Source organism: Cajanus cajan, chromosome 2 (genome assembly GCF_000230855.2).
Source record: "Cajanus cajan strain Asha chromosome 2, NIPB_CcT2T_4, whole genome shotgun sequence".
Lineage (NCBI taxonomy): Eukaryota > Viridiplantae > Streptophyta > Magnoliopsida > Fabales > Fabaceae > Cajanus > Cajanus cajan.
The window spans coordinates 69,937,939-69,965,649 of NC_138518.1; the positions used below are offsets into that span (position 1 = coordinate 69,937,939).

General features: G+C 32.4%; 5 protein-coding genes across 6 annotated transcripts; 1 reads left to right on the forward strand and 4 right to left on the reverse strand.

Moving 5' to 3' along the window:
• Window positions 1-5,217: 5,217 nt before the first annotated feature.
• Window positions 5,218-7,470, reverse strand: LOC109805163 (putative serine/threonine-protein kinase PBL23). Its single transcript, XM_020367160.3, has one exon. It carries the CDS (start codon window positions 7,378-7,380, stop codon window positions 5,431-5,433), a length of 1,950 nt encoding a protein of 649 aa, XP_020222749.3. The 5' UTR covers window positions 7,381-7,470; the 3' UTR covers window positions 5,218-5,430.
• Window positions 7,471-10,250: 2,780 nt separating this feature from the next.
• Window positions 10,251-10,672, reverse strand: LOC109804764 (polcalcin Cyn d 7). The gene has a single exon (XM_020366606.3). It carries the CDS (start codon window positions 10,574-10,576, stop codon window positions 10,334-10,336), a length of 243 nt encoding a protein of 80 aa, XP_020222195.1. The 5' UTR covers window positions 10,577-10,672; the 3' UTR covers window positions 10,251-10,333.
• A 2,936-nt stretch (window positions 10,673-13,608) lies between these two features.
• LOC145955164 (serine/threonine-protein phosphatase 7 long form homolog) lies at window positions 13,609-14,260 on the reverse strand. Its single transcript, XM_083069872.1, has 3 exons — window positions 14,127-14,260; window positions 13,951-14,041; window positions 13,609-13,872 (listed from the first exon to the last, which is right to left on the reverse strand). Exons 1-3 carry the CDS (start codon window positions 14,258-14,260, stop codon window positions 13,609-13,611), a joined length of 489 nt encoding a protein of 162 aa, XP_082925998.1.
• A 1,009-nt stretch (window positions 14,261-15,269) lies between these two features.
• On the forward strand, window positions 15,270-17,147 carry LOC109805028 (pentatricopeptide repeat-containing protein At4g33170). Its single transcript, XM_029272742.2, has one exon. It carries the CDS (start codon window positions 15,373-15,375, stop codon window positions 17,062-17,064), a length of 1,692 nt encoding a protein of 563 aa, XP_029128575.2. The 5' UTR covers window positions 15,270-15,372; the 3' UTR covers window positions 17,065-17,147.
• Window positions 17,148-22,962: 5,815 nt separating this feature from the next.
• On the reverse strand, window positions 22,963-26,275 carry LOC109805292 (oxoglutarate-dependent flavonoid 7-O-demethylase 1). Of its 2 annotated transcripts, none has more exons than XM_020367323.3 (4): window positions 25,890-26,275; window positions 25,474-25,718; window positions 24,941-25,259; window positions 22,963-24,376 (listed from the first exon to the last, which is right to left on the reverse strand). In XM_020367323.3, the coding sequence occupies exons 1-4, from the start codon at window positions 26,172-26,174 to the stop codon at window positions 24,110-24,112; spliced, it is 1,116 nt and encodes a 371-aa protein (XP_020222912.1). In that variant the 5' UTR covers window positions 26,175-26,275; the 3' UTR covers window positions 22,963-24,109. The 2 variants fall into 2 exon arrangements, with proteins under 2 accessions (XP_020222912.1, XP_020222911.1); XM_020367322.3 differs by having other exon boundaries at window positions 24,941-25,265; window positions 25,890-26,270.
• Window positions 26,276-27,711: the final 1,436 nt, after the last annotated feature.

Below are 27,711 nucleotides of genomic sequence, written 5' to 3' on the forward strand. Positions count from 1 at the left end.
GTCAAGTATAAACAACTTAGTTTGATTTTTTTAGGTTTTGTCACTTAAACTAGGAAAAAAGATACTATGTCAACAAGGTAAAACAATTTGAGTATAGACATATCACAACATTAGCTTGCAACACTAAGTCATCTATGAGATTAATCCATCAACTACTCTCCAAATATCACAACCCTTCAATATTAAGTTAGAGACCAAGTCTCCAACTTCGTATTTTACTCAGTTAGTTATTCAATTATGATATGGTTTGACTACCTCCATATCAAACCACATAGACCTTAGAGAGAAGATCAATTTATAAACATCATAATTCTTCTTTAGCATTTATGTATCTTAATCAAGACATGTATCTCAACCACATGTCCATAACTTTACAACTTAACAACTACACAACATACAACTTACATCTTAACATCATTGATTCATCTATCAACTTACAACATGAATTAATATTCATCATTTTATATTATTATACATACATCATGGCCATCAATATTCATCAATAAATCATCATAAAATAGCATGTACACAAAATGTAGGTTATTTTCGACACTACTCAAATGACGTCCGACGCCATCAAGACAGAGAGTGCTCTAGTCTCTTTGCACCACTCACACCTGGCGCGATTGAGACAGAAAGTGTTGTAGTCTCTCGCACATGATGTGCTACGACCCACGCTCGACCCCAATCAGGTAGAGGACTTTTACCTTATTCACACTCGCGCCACACCTTTCAATGCTCGACGTGAACCTAAGCAGAGATGAATCTCTCTCCTCACGTCCAACGCCATCAATTTTGCACTCGACATGGAGAAAGGGAGGAAACCTCAGGTTGAGCTACGCCTGACATAGTGAAGGCAAGCCTGACACGATATCAGTTTCTCACTTATGTAGAATTGCTTTCTACCCAAAATCTTGCACACAACAACCCAACAACTAGCATTTTGCAACATACAACAACTATACAGTATAGGAACCTCAAGATTTATCCATCAAAAGCAACATGCAACCAAGTATCAAAGGTTCATCATGAGTAAAGAGGCCTACTTCAAGAACTCCCATACCCACAACTTAACCACCAAGAATCAACAACTCAATAAGAAATTAGAGGCATAAAAGCGTACCAATCAATATGCACACGACAAAACCACAATGTAAGCTTCCCTCTTTGGAGAACCAAAACTCGCGAGAGAGAGAAGGGGGAGAAAAAGCTCTGCACACTTTCGTACGATTTCGCTTTAGTCTTATGGCTTCACTAGCACCAAAGACCCACCTCTAACAATAATCAACTACATAGAGAAGAAAGGAAAGAAGAAGGAGAAAAAGGTCTTAGTCAAGGACAAAATGAGGAGAAAAATGAAAGAAATTCTTCACACTAGCTCTCACTCTTCTACTAAACCTGAGTGTTACACTATTTAACTACCATTTCGCTTGAATTAAATTTTGACGAATTGAAATCTCACAATTTTGTTAGTTGTTTTATATTATTATTTTAATAAAATTATATTTTTTAATAATTATGTATTGATAATGATACATCACTTCATAATTAATATTTTATATACTATAATATTATATTATATTCATAACAAATTATTTAATTTAAAATATGTCCTATAAGATACACTTTAATTTTAATTTTTTTTAATTCTATAACTTAATTATATATAATGTTTGTTAAGATTGATATTTTATATATTTTTAAATTAGGTTAATTTACTCCCATCTCAAATTATTGGATTTTAATTAAGTTAAATTTAAATATAAATTAATAACCCTATAAAAGTTTTAGAATTCCTAGAGATTAAGATATATTCGTGCTATAGAGTATAAACGCCCCCTTGTTTCCTTTCATTTTTTTTAATTATTAACTATTATTTTAGCCTAAATACGTATTATATATATCTAAAACTTATAAGAAATTATATATACAAATAAATATTATATTTAAATAATAAATCATATTTAAAATTTAAAAAAATAGATATTTTTAAAATATTAAAGTTTAATTTATAAATAATTATGATAAATAAAATTTAGATTAAAAATTATAAAAAAAATCTTCAAAACTTTCTCGTTGAAAAAAAATCTCTAAATTTTTTTTATGCAGTATAAAAATTCATATTTAATGTATAAAATTTGATTTTCAGGTGATCCAACCTTTCATGATCTATTTAAAATTGTTAAATTCTAACATGCATTAGTAATTGTTTACAAAGGTTCTAAGAAGAGTCCATGGATCGATGCTGGGGTGTGTTCAAGAATTGGGCTAGGCCTGGGCCTCTTACATAAGTTTCTTGGAAAAATTGTTTTGTTACAATAAAAGAACATATAGAGCGGTTTCTGGTTTCTATAATGTGCTTCATCAAATATTTGGGGGGAAAAAAGTCGGATATTACTGTATCAAATGATAGAAAATATTAATTAAGAAATAATCACGTATTCTTTTAGTTTTCTTTTAAAAAAAATTATATATAAGTGATTATATTTAAATATAATCACTTATATATAATTTTTTCTCTTATATAAAACATTACCAGCCTTACGTTAGTCTGACTGAAACTAATTTTTTAAGTAATGTTTCAAATATAAATTTTTTAGATGAAAAAAATATGATGAAAAAGAAACATCACTAAACGTGGATCAATAAATCCATTAGAGTTAGCCTAGTGGTTAGGCGGGGAGAAGTTGTGGTAGTAGAAGCATGAGGACCTAAGTTTAATGTTCACTGCGACCATCTTTATAATCTTTCATAATTTAAAAAAAAATATGGATCAATAAGGGAATTATACAAGTATAATTACGAAGATTGCCAATTAGTTCTCTCTTTTTTCCCAATGAATTACGTACTTACACATTTGACTCTGCACCAATATATATCATTTTTTGGATTGTTCTTTATTTATTGAAAAAAAAATCATCTGGATAAATTATATAATTTGTGAGTATATTAGAATTTACAAGTTGTTTTCCTTATTTTTAGATATTCAAGATTTTCCACGTGAGGAAAATATGTAAGGTGGTGACCTAATTAGAATTCACAAATATTTGTTGGTAGTCTCAAAGGACAATTTACAGGGGTGCTAGCTTAATTATGGTGATTTTGGTAATTTTGGAGATATAAACGAGGAATGATATATAGACAGACAATTCTTTATAGAAAGAAAGTGAGCATAAAATGGTTTTGTAAAGATTGCAAGGTGATTTCAAGAGAAAGCTTTACTGCACAATATGGAGTTTTGATCCTTAATGTTCATTTATAAATGCATAAACAAAAAATCTGACAAGTTGTTAAATGTTACTCTAAAAATTATGAGATCAATGACAACATGATCAGTCTTAAAAACAAAAGTAAGTACCAGACAACAAAAGATTGATGGATAATTAGAAATTTTAAGTATGTTGATGAAGGTTCAATTTCGTTGAGAGGGTTATTTGGAAAGAGAAAATCCATTTTAATAATTTCAAGAGAAATTCTACGGTACCCATCTTATTTGAGAGGGTACCGGTACAGTTTTTTATATTTTATATTTTTAATAATTTATTTAAATAATATTTATGATATTTTATTTTTTTAATTTTTAAATTATTTAGTCATTTTATTTTTATTTTATATATTCTAATTTATTTGTAATAATATTATTATATATTTAAATAGTTTAATTTTAATAATTTTTTAAGTATATTTTTATCTTTTCATTTAAAATTTTTTAATTTTTATATTTTAATTTTAATAATTTTTTAAGTATATTTTTTGTCTTTTTGTCTTAAATTTTTGAATTTCTATATTGTAATTTTAATAATTTTTTATTTCTACTATTTATTAATTTTTTCTTTTTTTTAATATTTTATAATATTATTGAAATCTTATAATTTTAATCTCTATAATTTTATCTTATTTTTTATTTTATAAGTATAATTTAGATTCTTCATTTTATAATTAAATTAATCTTTTTTAAATTTTTATGAGTTTTTATATAGGAAAATGTATTGAAACCCCTCAATCTTTGAGGGTACCGTAGCAACTCCCTAATTTCAATACTTCAAAAAGACTAATTGTATACATGATAGTATGACACATGTAGAGTAAAAATTCAAATAAAATTGTAATAAAAAATTCTAGCCCTAACACTTGTCAAATGTAATTAAACGTGATGTCAACTCCTTCAATAACAATAGTCAAACGAAAATGCAATTCTCTTTTTACATTCACCAAAAACAAACAAGTATGACATACTTTACTTAATGCGATCATTTTCTCCGACCAATTGAAAGTCATCATCTTGTGTTCACCAATATTCTCTTCACTTGAAAAACTCGTCCAAATCATTAATTATGAGAATGAAAATTTTTAACCTAAAAAAAATGATTTTTTACATGGAACTAACGAAAAAAACAAACATTGATAATAATTAAATAAAACTAGAACTAAATTGGAAAAAAAAAATTAAAGGGGTTAAATGAATAATTTAGCCAAATAACTATTATTTTAACTTTTAAGATAATTATTTTTAAAATCTAACAAATTTATCATAATTTATGATTGGATAAAAGTATACCAAATTATTCATGTGTTTAAATGTTAATTATGTTGTATACCAAAGTGGATTTTCATTTGAGAGTATCACTTCCTATTATATGTTCTATATATGTTTTGTACAATACAAGGCCAATTTTTTTTTTTACTATGTAGTGCAAAATACAAGGCCAAACAAATTCCTAAACAATGTTTCCATCATTAATTTAATTCCTTTCTTTATAGGGACAAAATATCCTTTATATAGTGTATATAACTATTTTGATCTTTCCCCTTCTCGCATAACCCCACATCAGCTACGTAGCTCTCGTTTTTCAATTACATATGTCTTTATCAAATTGAAGTTAAATAAAAAGATGTTAAGCTCCTTTATCAAAAAAAAAATGTTGTTGTTAAGCTCCACGGTATAAAAGAAAGCAATAGAGATTAGGATAGGAAAAACTCTAATCTTTACCTAAAGATCAACGTACGTACCATGGTCCCATTTTCAACCTTTAGAATATTTTACCATTTAATTAAACGCAATTAGTCCTGGCATCCACCTTTTTCCCCTCCTAAAGCCATAACCAAGGAAAGACGAGGCACGTAATTGATTTTTGTTACTTCTTTTTGGTGACATTGACACACTTTTATGTCAGCTGAAGTTTTTTTAATCGCTAGTATTTCTTTTGATCGGTAGCATTTTTAATACGTAGAAATCAAGGTATCATCATTGCCCCACTTTCACCTTTAAAATACTTTACAATAAATTAAGCACCATGATCGACAGTCTTTGGATGAATCCTCCTCCAAAATTCACACCATAACCTAGTACAGTACTCTATTTCATAACCTAGTACGAGAACATTAATGTCTAAAATTCAATTATTGTGACAACATGGAGAATTACATTAATTACCGTGCTGTTTGGAACACCTCATGCACCAAAGCTTGCTCCTCCTCACTGCAATTCGTGGTAGGCTTGCCGCTGCTAGACGCGTGCATGACTTCACCAAATCTCTCGTCCATTTTACCATAATGAATTTTGGTCAAGTCAATTGCTACTTCCTCACTCTTCTCCTTAAGGGCCCCACCTCGACCATGAGAATAACAGCGTTGCAAAGTCAACGCATGCTCCAACCCCTTGACCACGTCCTTCATCAAGGGCCGTTCCTTGCCATGATCGTTCAAACAACTCAACCCAATCCCCACAAACTTCTTCAAACACTTGGGACTAATGGCCCCCTTGAGAGCGGGATCCACCGTCTGATGAACATTCCCATCATGATAGCACCTTCTAACCCACGCCACCAAGAACCCCTGGTGCTTGTCCACGGTACTCTCGATGGGGGCCCTCGCACACAACACCTCAAGCAAAACCACGCCGAAGGAGTACACGTCAGACTTCTGAGTCAGCCAGAGACTCATGTAGTACTCGGGATCCAAATACCCGAAGCTACCCTTCACGTCCGTCGTCACGTGCGACGCGTTCGGCCCCACCTTCGATAACCCGAAATCCGACACCTTCGCCACCCAATCCTCGTCAAGTAAAATGTTCGTGCTCTTCACGTCGCGGTGGATCACGCTCTGCTTGTCCACGCCGCCGTGGAGGAACTGCAGCCCACGCGCCGCCTCCACGCAGATCTTCAGCCGCCGCTCCCACGACAGCCCGCCGGAGGAGCCGTAGAGGTGATCGCGGAGGGTCCCACGCGTCATGAAGTCGTACACCAGGATCATTTCGCCGCCGTCGTTGCAGAAACCGATGAGGGACACCAAGTTGGCGTGGCGAAACCGCGACAGCATCTTGATCTCGGTTTCGAACTCGTGCGCGCCCTGCTCCGAACCCGGTTTCAGACGCTTTATCGCCACGGGCTTCTCGCACGTGTTTAGGTTTCCTTTGTACACGTTCCCGAACCCTCCTTTTCCCACGATCAAACCCTCGTCGAAGTTGCTCGTCGCGGCTCTTATCTCCGCCAAAGAGAACTCGCGGCAGCGCGTGCTTGAAGAACCCGGGTTCCCATCTCTCGCGATACCAACTCTTCTTCTTACACATCGGAAGATTATGAATCCGATGAATGATAACACGAGTAACGACGCAGCCACGACAGAGGCTATTATTGGAATTTGAATATTGTTTTTCTTTGCTGTTTTGGGTGGTGTAGGAGGTTGTGAGGGCTTGGAAGTACTTCCCAGGTGGTTTTTGTTGACTCCTAGGTTGATTCTGTGCACTGTCTTGAAAGTAGCACTGGTGAGTGTTTGATAAAGATGGTTTGGGATGGATAAAACCTCGATGGCGTTGATGAAGGCGTAGGCTTTGGGATGAGCGGTGGAGCTAGGAATGAAGGTTATGTTTAAACGGTGGTTGGGTTCCACGTTGATGTAATGTTGTGTTGTGAATGTTGGTGAGGGGTAAGCATGATTGTCTGCATGGAGTGAAGCGTTGAAATGGTTGAGGAGGGTGTGGTGGTTGGCTTTGACGGAGAAGAGAGAGTAATGGCGAGGGAAGGCGGGGTATGAAGTAGGGTAAAAGTAAAGGCGGAGAAGCTTTGGGCCTTGGGTGAGGGGGAAGGTGTAGGAGAATTGGGAGCGTGAGAAGAGCGAGGTGGTGAAAGGGATGAGTGTGTTGTTGAGTGAAGGGTGGTTGAAGCGTTGAAGGGTTATTGAGAGTGGTGTGGTGTCTGCGGTCCAGTTGCGATTATCTGGGGAAGTTTGTGAGATGGTGGAACCGCAGTTGATGGCGAAATTATCTGGTGGAGTGTAGGAGGTGATGTGTTGGAGGGATAGTAGGATAAGGAAAGAGGTCATGCTGTTGGTTTTGAGGTTGCCCATAGTCATGGATGCTTCTTGCAACAAACCAGGAGTCATTACATAAGGTTAAAACAAGAACAATGACAATCGTACACCTTGTTAATGTATGCAGACAACACAACAAAAGCAAACTCTCATTAAGGTGGCAAATCTGTCTATTTGCCCATCTTTCTTCCCATCTATTATAATATAAATAAATAATAAATTCAATTTAATCTATTCAAATAATTTTATCATTAATAATCCATTTATTACTTTTTTTAAAATGTATAAAATCATAATATAAGATGTTTATTTAATTTATTACTTTAAATAGACTAGATAAATTGAATTTTTATGTGAATTTTAACAATTTGAATGAATTAATTATTATTTTTATTCAATTTATTATGATCAGTCTAAATATTATTTGATTTATTTATTTGTCACCCTTACTCATGATGCATACTCTTATAGAATTTGAAAAAAGATATTTGTATATTTACAAATAGATTAAAAAATATATTAGTGATTAAAGTGTACTGATAATTAACAATAGGACACTCTCTCGATCCTTATTGTTATTATTATGTTGCATTATTACTATGCACCTATTTAATAGTCATGAGTGTTTCATTAATATCTCCCAAGATCTCATTTAAAAATAAATTTTATGATATTTTTTAATAGGAACAATCTTATTAATTATAAATTAAGTTTTCAAAAGTATCTTTTAGATCAATTAAATTTTAAAATATCATGTCAATTTTTTATAATGACTATCCAAATAAATTATTTTATTTTGAAAATAAAAAAAATGTAAGACAAATTTGAACCAAGGGAAATGTGAAATATCAAAATTCCTTTTGACAAGCTGTTTTCTGATTATTTCTTTCCCTCTCTAGCTTTTCCTTTGATTCTTTCTATTTTCTTGGTCTTGGTCATCATGCTTTGTGTTGTGTTTTGCCACTTGCCAAACCAATTGAAGCTGCTTTTTGTACCAGTGTGTCTCGTGGAATCTGCAGTCATGTAATATATATACCAAACACCTTTTTTACATCTAGTTTCTCATTGAGTTGTGATTTTTTACTCATTTCTAACATTTTCTTTATATTTTTATCTATCCCTTCAATTAAATGTTTCATCGTAAACCTTTGAATCGAAGTTTCGCAACACGGTTAAAATAGAAGCAACACGAAAAAAGAATCAACAATTCTTTAAACATATATATGAATAAATTTAACCATAATTCAAAACGATTTTTTTTTCGAAAGTTAACAATTAATTTTTTAAATAAGTTAATGTGAAAGTATTTTTACAAATTAGCTTATGATAGAATAATTTTAATTTTTAAATAATTTCTTTTTTCTATAAATATTTATGGAAAAATTTATTCAAATAGATTTTTTATTCTTTCTTATCCTATGGTATGTTTATTTTTTTTTTTATTTTTTAAATTAGCCACCTTGAAACTATCAGTTAAGTTAAAATAATATTTTACTCGTTAACTAATGTGCTCATGGTTTTTTAATTTGATTTTAACCTTAACTTTACTTTAAAAATCAATATTGTAGATTGTATATATCATATAAAATTATCAAACATTAAAATTGAACCAAGTGTTGAGATACTATATGCAGTTCTTTTTTTTTTAAAGGGTGTTCATCCTTAATCTTTATTAAAGCAAAAAGTTGGTAGAGGGACAAGAACACCTTTATCAAGCAATATAAATTATACGTGCATGGAAATTATTTGGAACCCCCCCCACACATGGAAAAGCATTTTCAAGAAAAATTCGTGGCAAACATTATTTTATCTTTATATAATAAAAAGACAGGCACGACACGACACTATCCAATTGAAAAACATCCCATAGACAATGACATTATTTTATCAATTATTATTTATATAATTTTTTAGAACTTAATTAAAATGATTTGCAAGTATAATTAAGTAATTTTAACACTTCAATTTAATTAAATATTATTGTGCATAATACTTTTGTTAATTTTTATAATAATTATTTTCAAATTTATATTTAAAATATTTTATAATTGATTAATAATATAAAGTTTTCTATAATAATATTACACAGAAATTAAAATCTCTTTTATTTTTCTTTTCAAAAAGCATTATTATTATACTAGTATTATTGACCTAATTGTTCTTCTTCTTCCTATCTTTTTTTTTTTGTTTTTGTGATTTTTGTAATATCTAAATTTTTATATTCAAACCTTCCTTTTTTGTCTTTTTTTTTTTTTTACATAAACTTTTTTCTTGTCTCACTATCTAGCATTATGTGTGGCAGCATAATACTACAAAAATGTTTACATATGTTAATGCTAAATGGAACCAATGTTGTAAACGAAGACTAACAGGAAGAACGAAAAATTAAACGTTTGATTATTACAAAAATCATAAACAACACAGAAAAAATAAAATTAGTAAATAAAAGTATAAAAAAAATAATATATCAACAGGGTAAAAAACGCCAAATAGAACTACTAGTTATCTGCGACGGAGGTTAGCAAAATGTTATAATATTGAGATGGATGGGTTGTTTTAGATCATGATTCTTATACGTTTTCTGATTGTGGGAGTACTACAACTTTTAATTTTTAAACTTTTCTATACTCTTGCGAAAATGTCCTAGCTATATCTGTGCCTAGCCCGTGGTAGGTGGGGCAAAGATTGCCCCTATGCATGATCATACAAGTGTCACGTTAGTAATATGCAATCCATTGTCATTTTGTTGACATTGTATTAGAAAATAACTCCAGTTAGGGCTAATTAGGAGAGTAAATGAAAGTTTTGGACTTTAAATACCATGAAAATTTATTGGCTTTAGAATTTGGAATATTAATGGTGCATGATGTTGATTGAATTGAGGCTAACTAACTACCTCCCCATAATTAACAACCAAAGGAAGCCTCGATGCCCCCACATGATAAACCAAAACAGTTGTTAAATAACAAAAGATGATACAATGAAGAAAAAACATTTGATGAAATTTTAACCAACTAATGAAAGATTAGAGTTTCTGCAAAACTTCATTCATCAAGCAAGGATTGGCACTTTGAAATTCAATCAACTCTTGCAGTGTAATAGAGCCATCACCATCTGTATCAATCTCTGCCATTCGACGTTCAACTTCCTCTTGTGAAGTTAAGCCAAGCACTTTGAGAGCTTCCGCAAACTCGGTTAACGAGATCTTGCCATCGCCATTCACGTCAAAGCGCTTGAAAACGCGCTCACACTCGGCACTATCACCCATGATTTTTTTCTTCACGATCACCAGACAAATTGACTATCATGTGCATTAAAAGGGTATTGGGATGAATGAGTGAGATTTTTAACAAGTCAAAAAACAAAGGGTGCCTCTAGAGACTCGGTCTTGTTGCTATATTAACGGACCACCTTTGGAATTCTACCACATGCTAGCCAAAATGCTGGACATTAATTTCATTGGTAGGAACTTGTGTGACCAAACGTTGATTTCATGCCTTCAACTTTTTTTCAACTATATATGACCAATTATATTGCCCGAGATTCATGGCCTTGCTTTCCTATACTTGTGACTAATTTTAGTTTTATAGTGATACATTTTTTTTTCTGAGGTAGCAGCCTATGTACCTTAATTACTACCTCAATTGGGAGGCTAAGGCTAGTTTTTATAATTTTGAAGGTGATATGTATAGACCTAAAGTAGTAAGAATGTAAGATATATAACTCATATAGTGAGATGGGTCTATCCATAAAACTAAGGAAAAAAATTTGACATCCTTGAAGGTATATACACGCCCTCTTCACAAAGAGAGAAAATAATAAACATGAAGAATTGTGAGATAAAAATAAAGTAATACAGAGATAAATGTAAAGTGATATGAAAAATAAAATGTAAAATAAAAAATTTCTAATTGTTAAGACTTGTGTCAATTTGGTCCTATTTTTTTCTTTTTAAGGGGCTTAAAGTGTTATTTTGTTGTAAATCATATCTTATGTTTTAATATATATACCTTAAAAAGATATATAAATTCTTGATATAAAAGAAATAAATACAAAAGAAAAATAGATATAGTTTATTTAAAAAGAAAAGAAAAGAAAACAAATAAAGTGATGTGTTATACATACTTAATTATGGCTATGAATTATTACTATTAATATTTCACTTTAAAACTATTAAATTATTTGTGACTTGGATCTGAATCAAGATACCTTGTTAAGTCGAGGGGAACGTAGTTGTTAAAAGCATTTCAACATTTAAATAAGTAATTCATTCAATGTAATAAAAGCAAATATATTGTGAATAATGTATGTATCTTGAAACACAATATTATTTATACTAATCGCGTTGGACTCAGATTTCAATGAGTCCCAGTCTAAGATTATCAATTAGATAATTAAATTGGTAGTATGCTTTATATTGTGCTTAGACCTTAATCACTTAAATTACCTTTACACAAAATGATGAATTATCTATCTTGTTCAGCACATTGTTGAACGAGTGTTCCTAGACTCATGAAGGTCTAAAGTTGTTAAAGGAACATGTCTAAACTTGGAAGAGTGCCTCAATATTTAAGGCTATTGAATGAATGTACCTACTCTCACAAGAGTGCCTCGGTATTTGAGGTTATCAAACAAGTATTCATGGACTTGTGAGGGTTTCTTGGTGTTCGAGCTTGCCGAAAAAACATCACTAGACTCATAATGTTGTTTCGATGTATGAGGCTGTCAAATGAACACTATCGATTTCAAGTGGCCAAATGGTATATTCGATAAATAATTGTTTAGCTATAATTTATATATGTAAATAGGGTATTTTATAAATCAAAGTCCAAATTTATGTTGGTGAAGAGTTTGTTAGGTTGGAGAATTTTACACTAAGAAACATCAACACTATGGGTAGTGAGGAAATTATACAAAATTATTCAAAGTTAATCAACATACCCAAATTTATGATAAATGATGTGATATATATATGACCACATTGTGAGGCATGCATTTGGGGACTTTTTTTTTTTAATATACCATTTTTTTTATTTATTTAAATAACCTAAACTCAAATATATTTACCTAAATATACCACTTAGATTTTTAGGTGAGAAATTGGTTACTGGGTAACCGATTTCTCAAAGGGATTTTTGCAAATTTTTGAAAAATCCCTTTGAGAAATCGGTTACCCAATAATCGATTTCTCAATGGGTCATTTTTTTTTCGTTTTTTGTTTTTTGTTTTTTGTTTTTTGTTTTTTGTTTTTTGTTTTTTGTTTTTTGTTTTTTGTTTTTTGTTTTTTGTTTTTTGTTTTTTGTTTTTTGTTTTTTGTTTTTTGTTTTTTGTTTTTTGTTTTTTGTTTTTTGTTTTTTGTTTTTTGTTTTTTTTTTATTTTTTATTTTTGAAATATTTTTTTTCCAAATTTGTAATTTTTTTTAGTTTTTCAGTTTAAAATATTTAGATTTTTAAAAAAATTATAATGAAATTCTAAAAAATTAATTTATTTATTCTTTTTATTTTATATTATAAAAATGTATTTAAAATAACATTTAAAGAATAAAATTGAATAAAATTAATTTTAAATAGAATATTTAAAAATGAAAATATATTATGATAAATGACAGCTTTAGATAAAAACAATATTAATTGAGATGAACAACTTGAAATAAAAATAAAATACAACAATAAAATAGGAGATCGAATAAAAAAGAACAACAACAGAATTACAATCCAGTAAATTACAATCCAACTTTAATGATGTCTATGCCCACCCATTCCACACCTCGGAGGTTGTCAGTTCCTTGTTGGGTTTCGACGACCAATGCATGGTTATTGTGGTTTAACCTGGTCCTCGTCATGTCCTATATTAACAATATCGGTGACTGGATTTGACGAACTACTTCCACTGACCTCAGAGTGATAAGACAAAAATGAAGGGAAATTCATGCTTTACATGTAATTATATGCACTTTGTGGCGTGTGTACGTCGACGCCGAAAAGATTGCTCATGAAGTTTCCTGTTGGAGTTGTTGTTGATGGTGGTGTGTACATGAATTGTTCATGGTGCGTATGAAATGATGGATAAGACTGGGAATGTTATTCCACACTATAAGGTGGGTGATTATCTCCAGCCATTGGGAATGTTGTTGCAGTTATTGTTGGGAGTTGCGTACTAGAAGTGGATGCATGAGATGAAGAATACTGGCTACAAAGAAATAATTTAGAATTAGCACGAAACCATTGTAAATACTCCGGAGTGTGTTGGAGAGGCCCCTAAAGTGGTTCCCCAAAAATAACATGTTTGCGTCTGTCTTTTCAAATGGAAATCCAGTCTGCATGTTGTTCAGCCCAGTTGGTGTCGTTATGTCCTCTCATGTCTATTTTGTGCATTTTATCAAGATTATGAGCTTCATTGGGGATTGGTTGCCATAAGCCAAATTGCAATTTGACTCTATCAGTTTGATACCAGACTACAACTGCAAATGAAGTTAAAGCAGTACAAGCAGTCCATATTCTAGAATCCTTATAAGCACGTGTTGGCAGTGAGGACTGAAATTCCCTATATGGCATCCATAGAAACTGAAAAAGAAAAAGGTTTAAGGTATGAATGAATTGAGTATAAGAGAGTATGTTAGAGAGAAGTTTACATTGTATTACTTCGTTATGGTTCATGTTGTCATATCTTAATCTATAGCCAAGTAAGTCTCCATGGGGCGTGCCTGAAAATATTAGCCCTCTTTCTGACCACCTAAAACATTTGTACATTTATAAAATTTTAGGTTAAATATTTTACTTGTTTGATGTATTAAAGTGGTATAAAAATTAATTCATACCTCGATACTAGTGGAAATGTAATATCCCGTTGGACTATTGGTTGGATTGAGGACATGCGATACCAAGTCCAAAACTGTAGAAGCAAAGAACATCCACCTATTTTCTTTGAGGATGGATAGATTGCCCTACACATTTCTCTATACAAATGTGTCAAACAAGAAGAACCCCAACTATATCATCCTGCATATTCCAAGTCATCCAATAATGGTAAATACATTAAGTGAATTATGTTACCTGACTTGTCTGGCATAATGACACCACCGATCAACCCTAAGATATATGCTCTACAATGTTGGAGCAATTGTTGTTCAATGGGTTCATCAGGTAGTGCAATTGTATGGTCTCTTAACCATTTTAGTTTTATGCTTGAGCCAACTAGAGCTTCCCCTTTCGGAGGTACGAAGCCTAACAACTCGTAACATAATTCACCATATTTCAACATTACTAAATTGTTCATTTTTTCCTAATCTGATTTCACAGCTTATGGGATGACTGAGCCAAGATTCAATTACTACTACAACACGCTAAGGAGCGAACTAGAAATCGAAGGTGTAATTGAATGGCTCATGAACACCATACCAAAAGAACAATGGACTCTTGCATGGGACGGTGGCCGACGATGGAGACACATGACTACCAACTTGGCTGAGGCAATTAACTCCATTCTTAAAAAAATAAGAAATTTGCCAATTTCTGCGATCATCATGTTGACTTATAAGAGATGTAATGCCTTATTCATCCAAAGGGGGAAGGAAGCCGATGCTAAACTTAGGACTGGCCAAGTTTATACGGAAATAATGAATAGGGCCATGAGAGATGCAGAATCAAAGGTTAATAGTCGTCATGTCCTCGAATTTGATCGTCACAGTACAAGTTTTCTGGTGCAAGAGACCATTAACTCAAGGGAAACACGACCTACTGGAACTTTCACGGTTAGACTACATGACAACTGGTGTGACTATGGAAAATTCCAAAAGCTACACATGTCATGCTCCCATGTTGTTGCTGCATGTAAACATGTTCACCACGCTTATAAATCTTACATAGATCCGGTATACACATTACAATATATTTGAGTTTAGGATATTTAAATAAAAAAAAATGGTATATTAAAAAAAAAGTCTGCATTTGGGGTCCTTCTGAAGGTCTTTAGTTTGTATAATCTCCTTTCTCTTAGAAGTTAGACGAGCTGTGTGGAAGCAGAGAGCAGAGAGCAGAGAGTGAGGGAAGTGAGTTGTAGAAGCAATGGGTTGGGGGGATCCCCGCGCGAGGCACGCACGAGGCGTAGTATCAGGCAACAAAGAGCGCGCAGAGTGGAACAACCTCATCACCCACTACTTCGAATCAAACCTCTCCTCCTACGGCCTCTCACTCTTCCACCACCTCCCTTCTCCCCCCAACGTCGTCTCATGGACCGCCCTCATCTCCGCCCACTCCAACACCCTCCTCTCCCTCCGCCACTTCCTCGCCATGCTCCGCCACCCCACCCTCCCCAACCCCCGCACCCTCGCCTCCCTCTTCGCCACCTGCGCCACCCTCTCCCTCCCCGCCCTCCCCTTCGCCCTCTCCCTCCACTCCCTCGCCCTCAAACTCGCCCTCTCCCGCCACCCCTTCCCCGCCTCCGCCCTCCTCTCCTTCTACGCCAAGCTCCGCATGCCCCTCCACGCACACAAACTCTTCGACGAAATTCCCCACCCAGACAACGTTTGCTTCTCCGCCTTAGTCGTCGCCCTCGCTCACAACTCCCACTCCCCACAAGCTTTATCCGCCTTTTCCCACATGAGACGCCAAGGCTTCGCCTCCACCGTCCACAGCGTTTCCGGGGGCTTGCGTGCCGCCGCTCAGCTCGCTGCCTTCGAGCAGTGTAGAATCATTCATGCGCACGCGGTTGTCTCCGGCCTTGACACCAATGTGGTGGTAGCTAGTGCTCTCGTTGATGGCTATGGTAAAGCGGGTGTTGTTAACCACGCAAAAAGGGTTTTTGAGGATAATTTCTCTCATATGAATATTGTGGGTTGGAATGCAATGATGGCTGGTTATGCTCAGCTGGGGGATTACCAATCTGCTTTTGAGCTTTTTGAGTCTTTGCAAGTTCGTGGGTTTTTGCCTGATGAGTATAGTTTCCTTGCCATTCTGACTGCGCTGTATAATGCTGGGATGTTTGTGCAGACTGAGCAGTGGTTGACGAAGATGACGGTGGATTATGGTTTGGAACCGAGTTTGGAGCATTATACGTGTTTGGTGAGTGCAATGGCGCGTGCTGGAGAATTTGAGCGTGCCGAGAGGGTTGTCTTGAAAATGCCGTTTGAGCCGGATGCTGCAGTTTGGCGAGCTTTGTTGTCGGCTTGTGCATATCGTGGTGAGGCCGATAGAGCTTGGTCTGTGGCGAAGAGGGTGTTGGAGCTAGAGCCGCATGATGATTATGCTTATGTTATTGTTGCTAATTTGTTGTCGAGTGCAGGGAGGTGGGATGATGTTGCGGAATTGAGGAAGATAATGAGGGAGAGGAGGCTGAAGAAAAAAGGTGGGAGGAGTTGGATTGAAGTGCAGGGAGAAGTTCATGTTTTTGTGGCGGGGGATTGGAAGCATGAGAGATCCAAGGAAATTTATCAGAAGTTGGCAGAGCTTATGGGGGATATTGAAAAATTGGGGTATGTTCCGGTTTGGGACGACGTGTTGCATAATGTTGGGGAAGAAAAGAGAAAGGAGGCTCTTTGGTATCATAGTGAGAAGTTGGCTGTTGCTTTTGGGGTGTTGTGTGGATCTGTACCATCAGGGAAGCCATTAAGGATTGTGAAGAATTTGAGGATTTGTAAAGATTGCCATGAGGCTTTTAAGTATATGACAAGAGTTTTAGAAAGGGAAATTATTGTGAGGGATGTCAACAGATACCACAGATTTCTGAATGGTAACTGTACTTGTAGAGACATATGGTAGCATATACTATTGACAATAAACATATTGGAGGCTTGTTTCTAATGACAAATGATGCTGAGAAAGAAAACTGATATTTCTCATAATGGTAAATCTTGTTCTTACTTTCATGTTTTTGTTTGCATTTTGAATTTTGAGTTAGATCGAGTTTAAGATATTGCATCACAACCTTTCTAGTGAAGTCTGTCTGATAGTTGAATTATCACTTTGAAAATTTAAGTAAACAAATTTCTCTTACAAACAAGATTTGTGGAAATTTTATTATTCCCACTGTTAATTTCTTGTTTTCCTATGGTTTTTACATGAGATGCAGTTAACGAGGCTTTGGGTGCAACTCCACTTAACCTCTTGACATATGATGCTTGAATAACGTTCTGAAACTGTTAAGGTGAGGTGAGTACACTTTGTGTCTCTTGTACGTACCGGAATGATTTCTTGTATGAGACATGCTGTTTAAATTTTGAGCTTGTGCTATTTCTCGATTGAACAATATATTAAATAGGCTATGCAGAGTTCGGAGTCTTGCCTACGGAAAACTCTGATACAAAATTACAAATGCAAAATTTTCTATGGCTTCTGTCTCAATATATTCAAAGTGAAAAGTTCAAATGCCAATTAGGGAAACAATGTTGATGAAAAAAGAGGATGTGAGGGGCCAAAAGGTAGGCTAAAAATAATTAAAAAAAGAAAAAAAGAAAAAAAAAGCCTCATTTAATTATCTGTTTAAAAAAGCAAGGAAAAATGATATATTTTTCTTTATATTTTTCTCTTTCGATGACTCTGAAGCCACTTAAATTCATGAATTGCTCTCTAGAATGCTAAATTATGTGATGAAAATTGATGTTTCAATCTCAGTAATCATTGGTAAATTAATGAACTGTCATTTTGTCAGAGTACACTACTTTTTCTTTGGGTGTTCCTAAAGAAGTGTTTTCAAAATATATTGAAATTTTTTGGGATGAATGGCCATGGTTTTGCATGCATTGATCAATGTTCACCCTCATTTAGGCTTAAGGGACCTATTTGTACAGCCAAATTGTTAGTGGCACACAAGTGAGATTTTTAACATTCGACACTCAAGTCATTACAAGAATGTAAATAACGAACCATTTTTTGGTGAGCTAGTAAGGAACATGGTTTGGCAGAATTGAACAAATATAATGTTCTCCATGGTTGACTCCACCCAAAACACCACCGGGTCCAAAGTACATGCAGTTAGAGTTCAAGTTAATCGGATTCATTTGTTAGCACATTATTATTTTGAGAGATATGCTAACAACACACTTTATTATTGATTGAAATATATTGAAAATTACAAGATTACGTGAGTCTTACATCTTATTTAATAATTTAATTAGTCTTACTTGCGATTTTGTTGTTTCAATTAAAATGTGAATTGTGTGCGAGGCATTGGAATGACATTTGGAAATCAAACTTCCAGAAAATATAAATTTTTTTCCTTTGGCAGGTTCTTCGAGTCTCTTCCTATTAATCTTATCAGAGTGTTGTGTCTTGTTGTTGTTGATTCTTCCTGTCCTATCTGTGGTGTAGCTCAGGGATCGCTTCTACATAGCCTTCGTGACTGCTACTCAGCCATCAAAATTTGGAAGGGCTTTCCATTTTGATCAAAGTCCCCTGTTGTATAATGTTGATCAGGAACCGTGTGATCAAAGGCTCCTTGGCTTCTCTGGTTTTTATGGCACTACTACTAATTTGACAGCGAGTTACTTGCAATCTATAAGAGGCTGTAACTAGCGTTGCATTCTGGTTATAGATTTGTGGCTTGCGAGTCTGATTCTAAGCGTGTGTTTGCTTATACGTTGAAAACGTATAGCTTCTACGTTGAACGTGGTTTTCCACGTTTTCAACGTATAAACAAACACACGCTAAGACAACTTTGGAGTTAATCAATCAAGGAGTTCAGTCCTTCCATCCTCATGCTCCTTTTGTGAACCAAGTGCCTCAACTGTTGGATCAAGATTGGGAGGGAATGCTTATATATATATATATATAAGGAGGGTTCAAACGACACCGGTGTAACTTTTACTAAGTGTTACACCGCTCAATAACTTTATATTAAATGTGAATTTTGTAAATCCAACCGTTAGATGGAAAGTTCATATCTCTTAGATCATATATGTCAAATTTTGTTAAAATTGAACAACTTGAAGGTAATCAAAGTGTTCATATTTTAGTATATTTTGAAATGTATATATTACGTCAATTTTGTTTTATGAGAATGAAGTATCAAATCATCTTAGAAATATGAACTTTCAATCTAACGGTTGAATTTATAAAATTCACATTTAATATAAAGTTATTGAGCGGTGTAACACTTAGTTAAAGTTACATCGATGTCGTTATAAACACATTTGTAATAAAATCAAACATTTTAAATAAAATATCAAAGTTTTAATATATCAAAATTTTAATGTCTTAAAATTTAAATATTTAAATACACTACTTAAATATCAAAATCTTAATGTCTTAAAAATTTAAAAGTCTAAATATCAAAGTCATAGTGTTTCAAAAAAAATAAATTAAAACATGGTGTACAAAGAAATTTATTATTGTCAAACGAGTTAGCATGTGAACATCACAAATTAAGCCTCCGAAACTTATAGATTTCACATGTCACTAAAAATTTGATATGGACAAACAAATTTAAAAAAAAAATGGGATTGTAATTCATGGGTTGCAAGCTTAATGGGCTTGTCATAGATTTTGACTCATATACTTACTTCTAAATTAAATGAATCAAAACATAATAAGGTGGAATGGATAGGAATGAAATGAATTATAGGTGTTATTTCATTGTTTGGAAAATTTAAAGTGTGAGACAAAGTGAAATGATTTATAAGAGTTGTTCTTCATTTTCTCCTCGATAAGGATCATTAAAATTCACTTTCAAATCATTCTCCTTATCTAATTAATTATGAAACTTTGAAACAATATAAAATTTTCACTCATATTTATTTAACTTCTTTTGTTAGCGATGGATTGCTTTTATTCCCTTTGTTCTCTTATGTAGGTTTCTCGTAGGGGTGTGCAAAAAATCCAAATTGATCTGAACCGATCCATAACCGATCTGATCCATATTGAAAAATTCGATCCATTTTGAAAAAAAATTCGAACCGAACCACTTTATAAAACCGGTTCAGTTATCCGATCCATTTTTACAAAGTGGATCGGTTTGGTTCGGTTTGGTTTTCTAAAAAAACCGATCCATATATGAGTAAAAAAGTGGATAACTGTACCGCACCAAACCGATCCAATTTCAAAAAAAACCGATCCATATTTTAAAAAAACCAAACTGATCCACTTTATAAAAAATGGATCGGTTAACCGATCCACTTTTATAAAACGGTTTGGTTCGGTTTGGATCGGTTTTTTGAAAAAAACCGATCCATGAACACCCCTAGTTTCTCGTATCTCTTGTGACGGTTTTCTGTAACTACTTTTCTTTTGTTTTTATTTAATCTTTTTTTGAAACAGATACATGTGGTAACATGACTTTTATTTATGCAATAGTATGAGGTAATAATATAGAGCCTTCTAATTTATTTATTTAACAAAATAATTTTTTTACTCCCTTTTCTAAACTTTACGAATAATAATTGATTAAATTAACATGCTTTTTTTTTTCGGAAGAAAGAATAAGAATGCATGAAGGGCTTTACTTTGAGTAACAATAGAATACATTTTTTTTAAGAGAAGTTAAATAAATAAGTGAGAAATTTGTATTTTTAGAGTCTCAATAATTAGGTAGAAAAATGCTTTGAAAGTGAGAATTTAATGTTTTTTAACTTATGCAAAATTGTACATGATAGAAAAAGTCTTCTTATTATTGATGTCAGTTATCCTTAAGTTGAATAAGATCATTATGTATTGTAAAACTTTCTTTTTAAGTATTTAACATGATTTTATATACTAGAATTCAAGCTTGAAATTATTGGTTTTAGTGAAACAATCTCATACTACCTTATCATCACACTTGGTGGTATTGTATCCACTAACCTATGATGTAGAATATGTTTTTATGAATTTACATTAATTTGAATCAATAAATAAATAAAATATTGAAATATTTTTAAAAATTTTAAAAAAACTGTAGATTTAATTTACCCTATTAATTTAGAAAAGAAAATGAGGAGGAAAAGAAAAGAAAAGAACTTAAATTAAAAAGAGAATACATTTATTTAAATACTATTTAAAAAAATTAAATCCTAAACAAAATTAAACAGCTCTAGAATTTTTTTTCTATTTATTTTTTTAGTGTCAACGACAGTAATAAAATTTGAATTTAATGTATTACCCAAATTCTGCACCTCTGGATTGAAAAGACGTTTGATCCGCCCACTACGTATTGACGCACCTGTGGGTGTGTCTTGAGGTATGGGTATGTCTTTTATACTTATGGTTTTTCAGATCCAATATTTCTTGAAAAAATATAATACATTTGTCATTTGTGTTTGGTTAATGAAATTAATATGTATATGTTTCAACATTTATATGACTTTTAACTTTATTATATGTAGTATAAAATATTTTTTTTCGCAATAATGAAATAAAAAAAATCCATACTAGCTACCTCTCGTTGTATTAAAGATAAATTTCAATCTCTTCGTCATAAATCTATATGCAAAATTTGACTTGGGTTTTCCCTTAAAAAATTTATTTATATTTTAAAGTCATAAACCCAAAAGCAAATATGCAAAATTGTACAAAGAAATCAAAGACTAGTTTATCATAAAATAGATAAAATTGTAGTACATATTAATATTTTAAAAAATACAATTTAAATATTGTAAAGGGAAGAATAATATAATCTTTTATGAAACTACGTAGTGGACATGTGTACGTTCACTTATTAATTAATAGAATGACGTGAGTTGGCCACTAAGGTTTGCGGGCTGCGATATTGCAATCTGATATCAAAAGTTAATTAAAGGAAGAATCATGCTATCGTGTCGAAAAAATGGAAAAGAATCATAGGGCCAAATCTCAAAACATAATTTGTTGACGCATACATATATATTGATTTAGTTCTTTTAAAGTACTAGTAATTTTTTTTATTTGAAGAATAATAAAGAAGAGTATTTGTTATTATTTTAAAACGTAATTATATATTAGTGAAAATAACGGTTAATATTACACTTGTACATCTATAATAATTTAATATTTTTTAAAATTCACCTTTTTTCTATAATAAATTTCTTTCATTAAATTAAGAATCGAATTCCAAATCTATATACTTTAAAGATAACGGAAAAGATTTATTCTGATTAAAAAGAACTTTGAATTCTCTTATTTTAATATCGAAAAATCCCCTAGCTATAATTATGTATATACAAGAGTTTTTCTTTCATAACATGTGTCTTCTCATGCTAATGATAATGAGTTGGAAAAAAAAATTCTATTGCATTATTGAAAAAGTTTGGTTATGATGACAAATATTGTAATGTCATTCTAGAACGTGGTTATTATAGATGCCTTGAAATAATTTATAGATTTAATTAAGGTTAACTTCTTTAAGAATAAGTTGAATAGCATAGAGGTGAGAGGATTATAACAAAAAGTTAACCCTCACTTTTGAATTGTAGATCAATGTCAATTCTATTTTTGGACTTGGGTATTCTAGTAGGGGTGAACTCTAAGGAGGAATGACTTCGAAATAAATTGTATAAAAGTTTAGCAAAAAATTGTCCATATGAAAATAAAAAACACGTAACATTAATTCGGTGGTTGTCTCTGTCTTATAGTGCGATGGAGAGACTTAAGAAATATTTGTGGAGGAGGAAATCAAGAAAACTGGCTGGATAAGAATATTTCATAAAAATTATTGAAAAAAAAAATCAAATTTCATGTTGAATAGAAATAAAATAATTAAAAATATATAAATAAAGATAAGACAATTTAGACATTATATTGATGATAGACTTATAGCTATAGGGGAGTACTTAATAAAATTAACTCGATCATGCACTATTTTAAGAACAAAGGAACCTATTAAAACTTTTTTTTGTTGCTATTTTTGGGGCATACTTGTACCATCTAATGTCTTAGCATTTTCATGGAGAACGATATTTGATTGAATACAATGAAAATCAATTTGAAGAAAACTAACATCCACATGGAGAATGATAACATTGAATATGTGTTTGATTTGATAAAATTTAGATATTAGTTATGGTTAACCACCAAAAGATTTTTATTTGATTTTTTTTGAGTGGTCAATGAACCCTTTCGCATGCTTGATGAGTACGCAGGGTTGATAATATTATGCCTTGTAAAATGGTTGACATACGTATGGTATCTTGTATAAAGGTTGGAAAAGAAACTAAATAAGGCTTGGCAGTTTGTTTGGTTTGCTTTTGTATAGATTTTTAATAATGAGATAGATAACATTGAATATGCATATGTTTGATTCGATAATTTAGATATTAGTCATATAGTTAAACACTAAAGAAATTTTCATTTATTCATTTTTTTAAGTGGTAAAGGAATCATTTGGCATGTTTGAAGAATACACAGGTTGATAAATATTATGTCTTGTAAAAGGTTGACATACATTTGGTATCATGTACATTCCCCCTTATCTAATACATTTCTTTGAAAAAAAAAATATTTTTATGTTAAACCTCCTTTCGTCTCGTACGCGATAGTATATATAAAAGAAAAAGATCGTCATAATATGGATTTGTAATCAAGTTTATGAATAGATTGAGACGAGGCTGCGGCCAGAATTTTCCTTCTATAGTAACTTTTCCAATTGTATTTGTTTTATCGGTCCGAATGAATTTATAAGTAATTTTATTTCACAGGATTTCTCAATTGACTCAAACTTATAAATTCATAATATAGAATATATAAGACATCCTTTTAATATACAAGAGTAAAATATATGAGTTACGTACACAATTAAGTTCATCCCTATATCAACTTTAACTGTAGAAAAGGTGCACTATTAGGGTTTGAGTAATAAATTAACTATATACAATATGCATGCAGACAAAAGGATATTGATGATATATATATCTAGTTAACTTTAATCTTTTACCAAGTCAAAAGTTTTGACTCTCATTTTCTCCAAGTGTGACCTCCCATTAAGATTGCTGGAAAAGAAGTCTTTGAAGTAATCTTCCATGAGCATGCTTTTGAACAAAGGTGGGTTTTCAGAATTTAATAAACTTTTCACAGGCCCAATCTCTGCCTCAAATTTGGGATTGAAGAACATAGCAATCGAAATTCTCTCCTTCTCTTTGTTCACTGCAGCCCTGTGCTCTATGCTGGTGTAGGCCCCATTGCTGAGAATCTGCAAGATCACCGAAAGCTTCAGTTATGGTCCTTATGGATAAGGAGGTACTATCATTTAGATAGATATATTTGACTTCTCTGTGATATACAGTCTAACAAAGATATATTTATTTTAACCTATGTTAAATTTTTAAAACATTTTAATTTAAATGGTTGTACATTTTTTTTTATATCAAGAGAGTTAAATAAGTCTCCTTTTAAAAGAGCAAGTCTCTTTATTTTTTTATATCAATTCCTTTTTTGTTAACTAACAAATGGTTTTGGGGTTTCTAAATTGACTTTTGAGAATACAATTGTGTTAAAATGCGATAATAAGTAGATCTTTATTAGTTTTAATTATCGATATTACTTGAATTTGGATTTATCCATTTAAGCAATAAAGGTACGTACATATGTATAGTGACCGGAATTATTGGGAATAATGTAAGTTTGGTGCAGAAAACAAGAGTTATTTATGATACTATATTACTATATCCTAGGACTAATTTGAATAGGCCACGTGCATAATATGATTAAAAAATGGAGAAAAAAGAATGAAAAAGGAGAGAAAAGCATGACACACCTCCATAATGTCCCCAACATTAACTACAAAAGCATCTGGTAGAAAGGTCACAGGAATCCAAACCCCACCTTTCTTTATCTCCAGACCCTCCACTCCATTGACTTGGTGAAGGATGGTTATGCCTGTTGCATCAGAGTGTGGAGTGAGCCCTACAACAAGCTCTGGTTGTGGGCATGGTGGATAGTACGTCATCCTTACCGACTGCATCCCATCATCAAACAACTCCTCCACTTCTTTCATCTCCATGCTTATGGCTTTTCCTAATAATGTAAGAAGTCTCATACCAAGCTTCCTCAATTCTCTCAAGTATGACTCCAAGCTATCCCTTCACAAATATACAAACTCGTTTAGTTTACTTCTGCTCAACGGATTTAACGGTTATTTATTAGAACTTTTAGTATGTACTAGTTTTAAACTGTCGATCAATCAGAAATTTACTATATAATAATTTGTGATTGGAGGAGGGTATAAAATATGTAAGAAACTACATCTAAGTTATTTTTCTTATTTGAGAAGGAGGTTGATTGAAGGACCTCAAGGATGAAGGGAGCTGAGGGAGAAGATATGGCTTTCTTCTTTCAACAGGGTTGACCACCATGTAGAATCTGTCACCCCAGTCAAGCTTTTGCTCTTTACATCTGATCACAGTTCCATAACCTTGAACATCTCCTGGCCTGATTTGGTATTTCTTTTTCTCTTCAATGGGAAGCTTGAAAAAGTTCTCAATCTCAAGTTTCAGCTTCTCCAGCAGTTGAGAGCTAACTCCATGGTTCACAACCTGCACAATAAATAGACAATGTTCTCTCATATATATATAAGACCAGCTAAAACAAAAATTATTCAGTAGTTAACTAACACTAACAGCCATACCTAGTCAATTATATTGCTGTAACATGGAAAAGTAATCATTAATAATAAGTTAATTGAGGATATATGTTGGGGTACAAACCTGAAAGAAACCCCAATCTTTGCATGCTGTGTACAACTTGTCAAGTTCAGCATCTCTAGCATTTTCATGTAGCAAGGTGTTCAGGTCAAAAACGGGAATGGTTAGCGAGGGAGTGGTTTCATCTGATAAAATGGTAGGTTCTTGAGGGCGAATATACATTTCTGGTATTTCCATTTCTGGTTTCTTGGCCATGTCCATCACGCCAAGAACAGAATGAGAGCTCCCAAAAGCACTAACCTGAGATGATGCCATTTGCAAGACTAATGCTCTAAGCGAAACGTGCATGCCACCCAACGATGTGATTGGTATTTAATGCAGCATGAAGATGCCGTATTCAGATTGGACCCGTTCTTGGAGGTTAAAATGTTATTAAAAATGTGGGTATTTGACCAAGACTAAATAATGTGTCAGGCTCAGGCCACGATGGCTTTTATAATTTGCCGCAGTAGAACAACTTCTCTCAAACGTGCTTATGCGCTACCATTTCAACCAATTTAATTAATGCATATAGGTAATGTGTTTCGATCAAATTTAGTTCAATGCCTTTCAATGATTCCATTACAAGTTGTTAAATCACAACACGTGCTTGGTAGCGGTCAAGTAAATTAAACTCTCGGAGTTGCACTTATAAACTTTACGTTTCAGGGAAAGTCCTATTAGAATTCAATCGACGCATGTATGTATATATATAACAAAATCATATATACATAAACGACGTTATTTACTTTTGAACAACTCGGCTTCTTTTATATATGTAGATTTGTCATATATAGTTATCTTCTACTTTTATATATATTTCTTTTGAAGTTTCTATAAAAAATCCTTCTAGTATTTCCTTGACTAGATAAATAAATTGCTTGCGTCTAAACACTGCTTACATTCAAACTCAATTAACAAAAGCAGAAAACTCTCGAAGTGTACCTGAAGATATATATATATATATATATATATATATATATATATATATAACATAATACCTCCTCCAACTAAATTACCAATACAAAAGGCAAAATATACATGAATAGACCACATAAAATGCCTTCCAGAGCATTAAGGCCAGAAGTCTGCATATTCCAAGGAAAAATGTGCAAATACTCCTCCATCAAGCTCATGTTTTTCATCAATTCTACGTAGACGTTCATATGAGATTATTTTAGATTAAACAATAATTTTAACTTCAGAATTCTAAATACGTAACTATATATATTAAATATTCTCGAAGAGATAATTTTATTATCTTAGTTTGAACAGGACCAGTGAAAAGATGCATATGTTATATCTAAATTAAAATTCTTTTAATAAATATTTAAAATTAGTAATCCTTAATCATGTACCAACCTTATAAAACACTTTTATTTATCAACCAATAAAAATCATAGTGTGATTTTTAAATTATTTATTATAAAAATTAATAAATTTATCATACATGATAATAATAATTTGTATTAAGATGACACTGTAAAATCATCATTAATTAGTAGCAACATTATCGGTTGCTTTACAAGCAACTATGTCAGTAAAGCAATTGTTGCTTTTGAAGAGTTATTGATGAATTTTATTCATCTAGAGTATCCGTTGCTTTAAGAAGTACCAGTGCTTAAACCTAAAAAAAAATATTATTTTAATACAATATCACATTTTTTTATTATTGCATTCTGATTTAAGATTTTTGGTGGACTCTTGGAAACAAGCCGGAAGATTTATTACTATTGTAGAGATTTTGTGTGCTTAAATGTATTTGCATTTGGAAGCATTAAAAATAAGTGATGTCCCATCAGAAACAATAAAGTGAGTTGATATCATTATAGATGCTCTTAAAAAC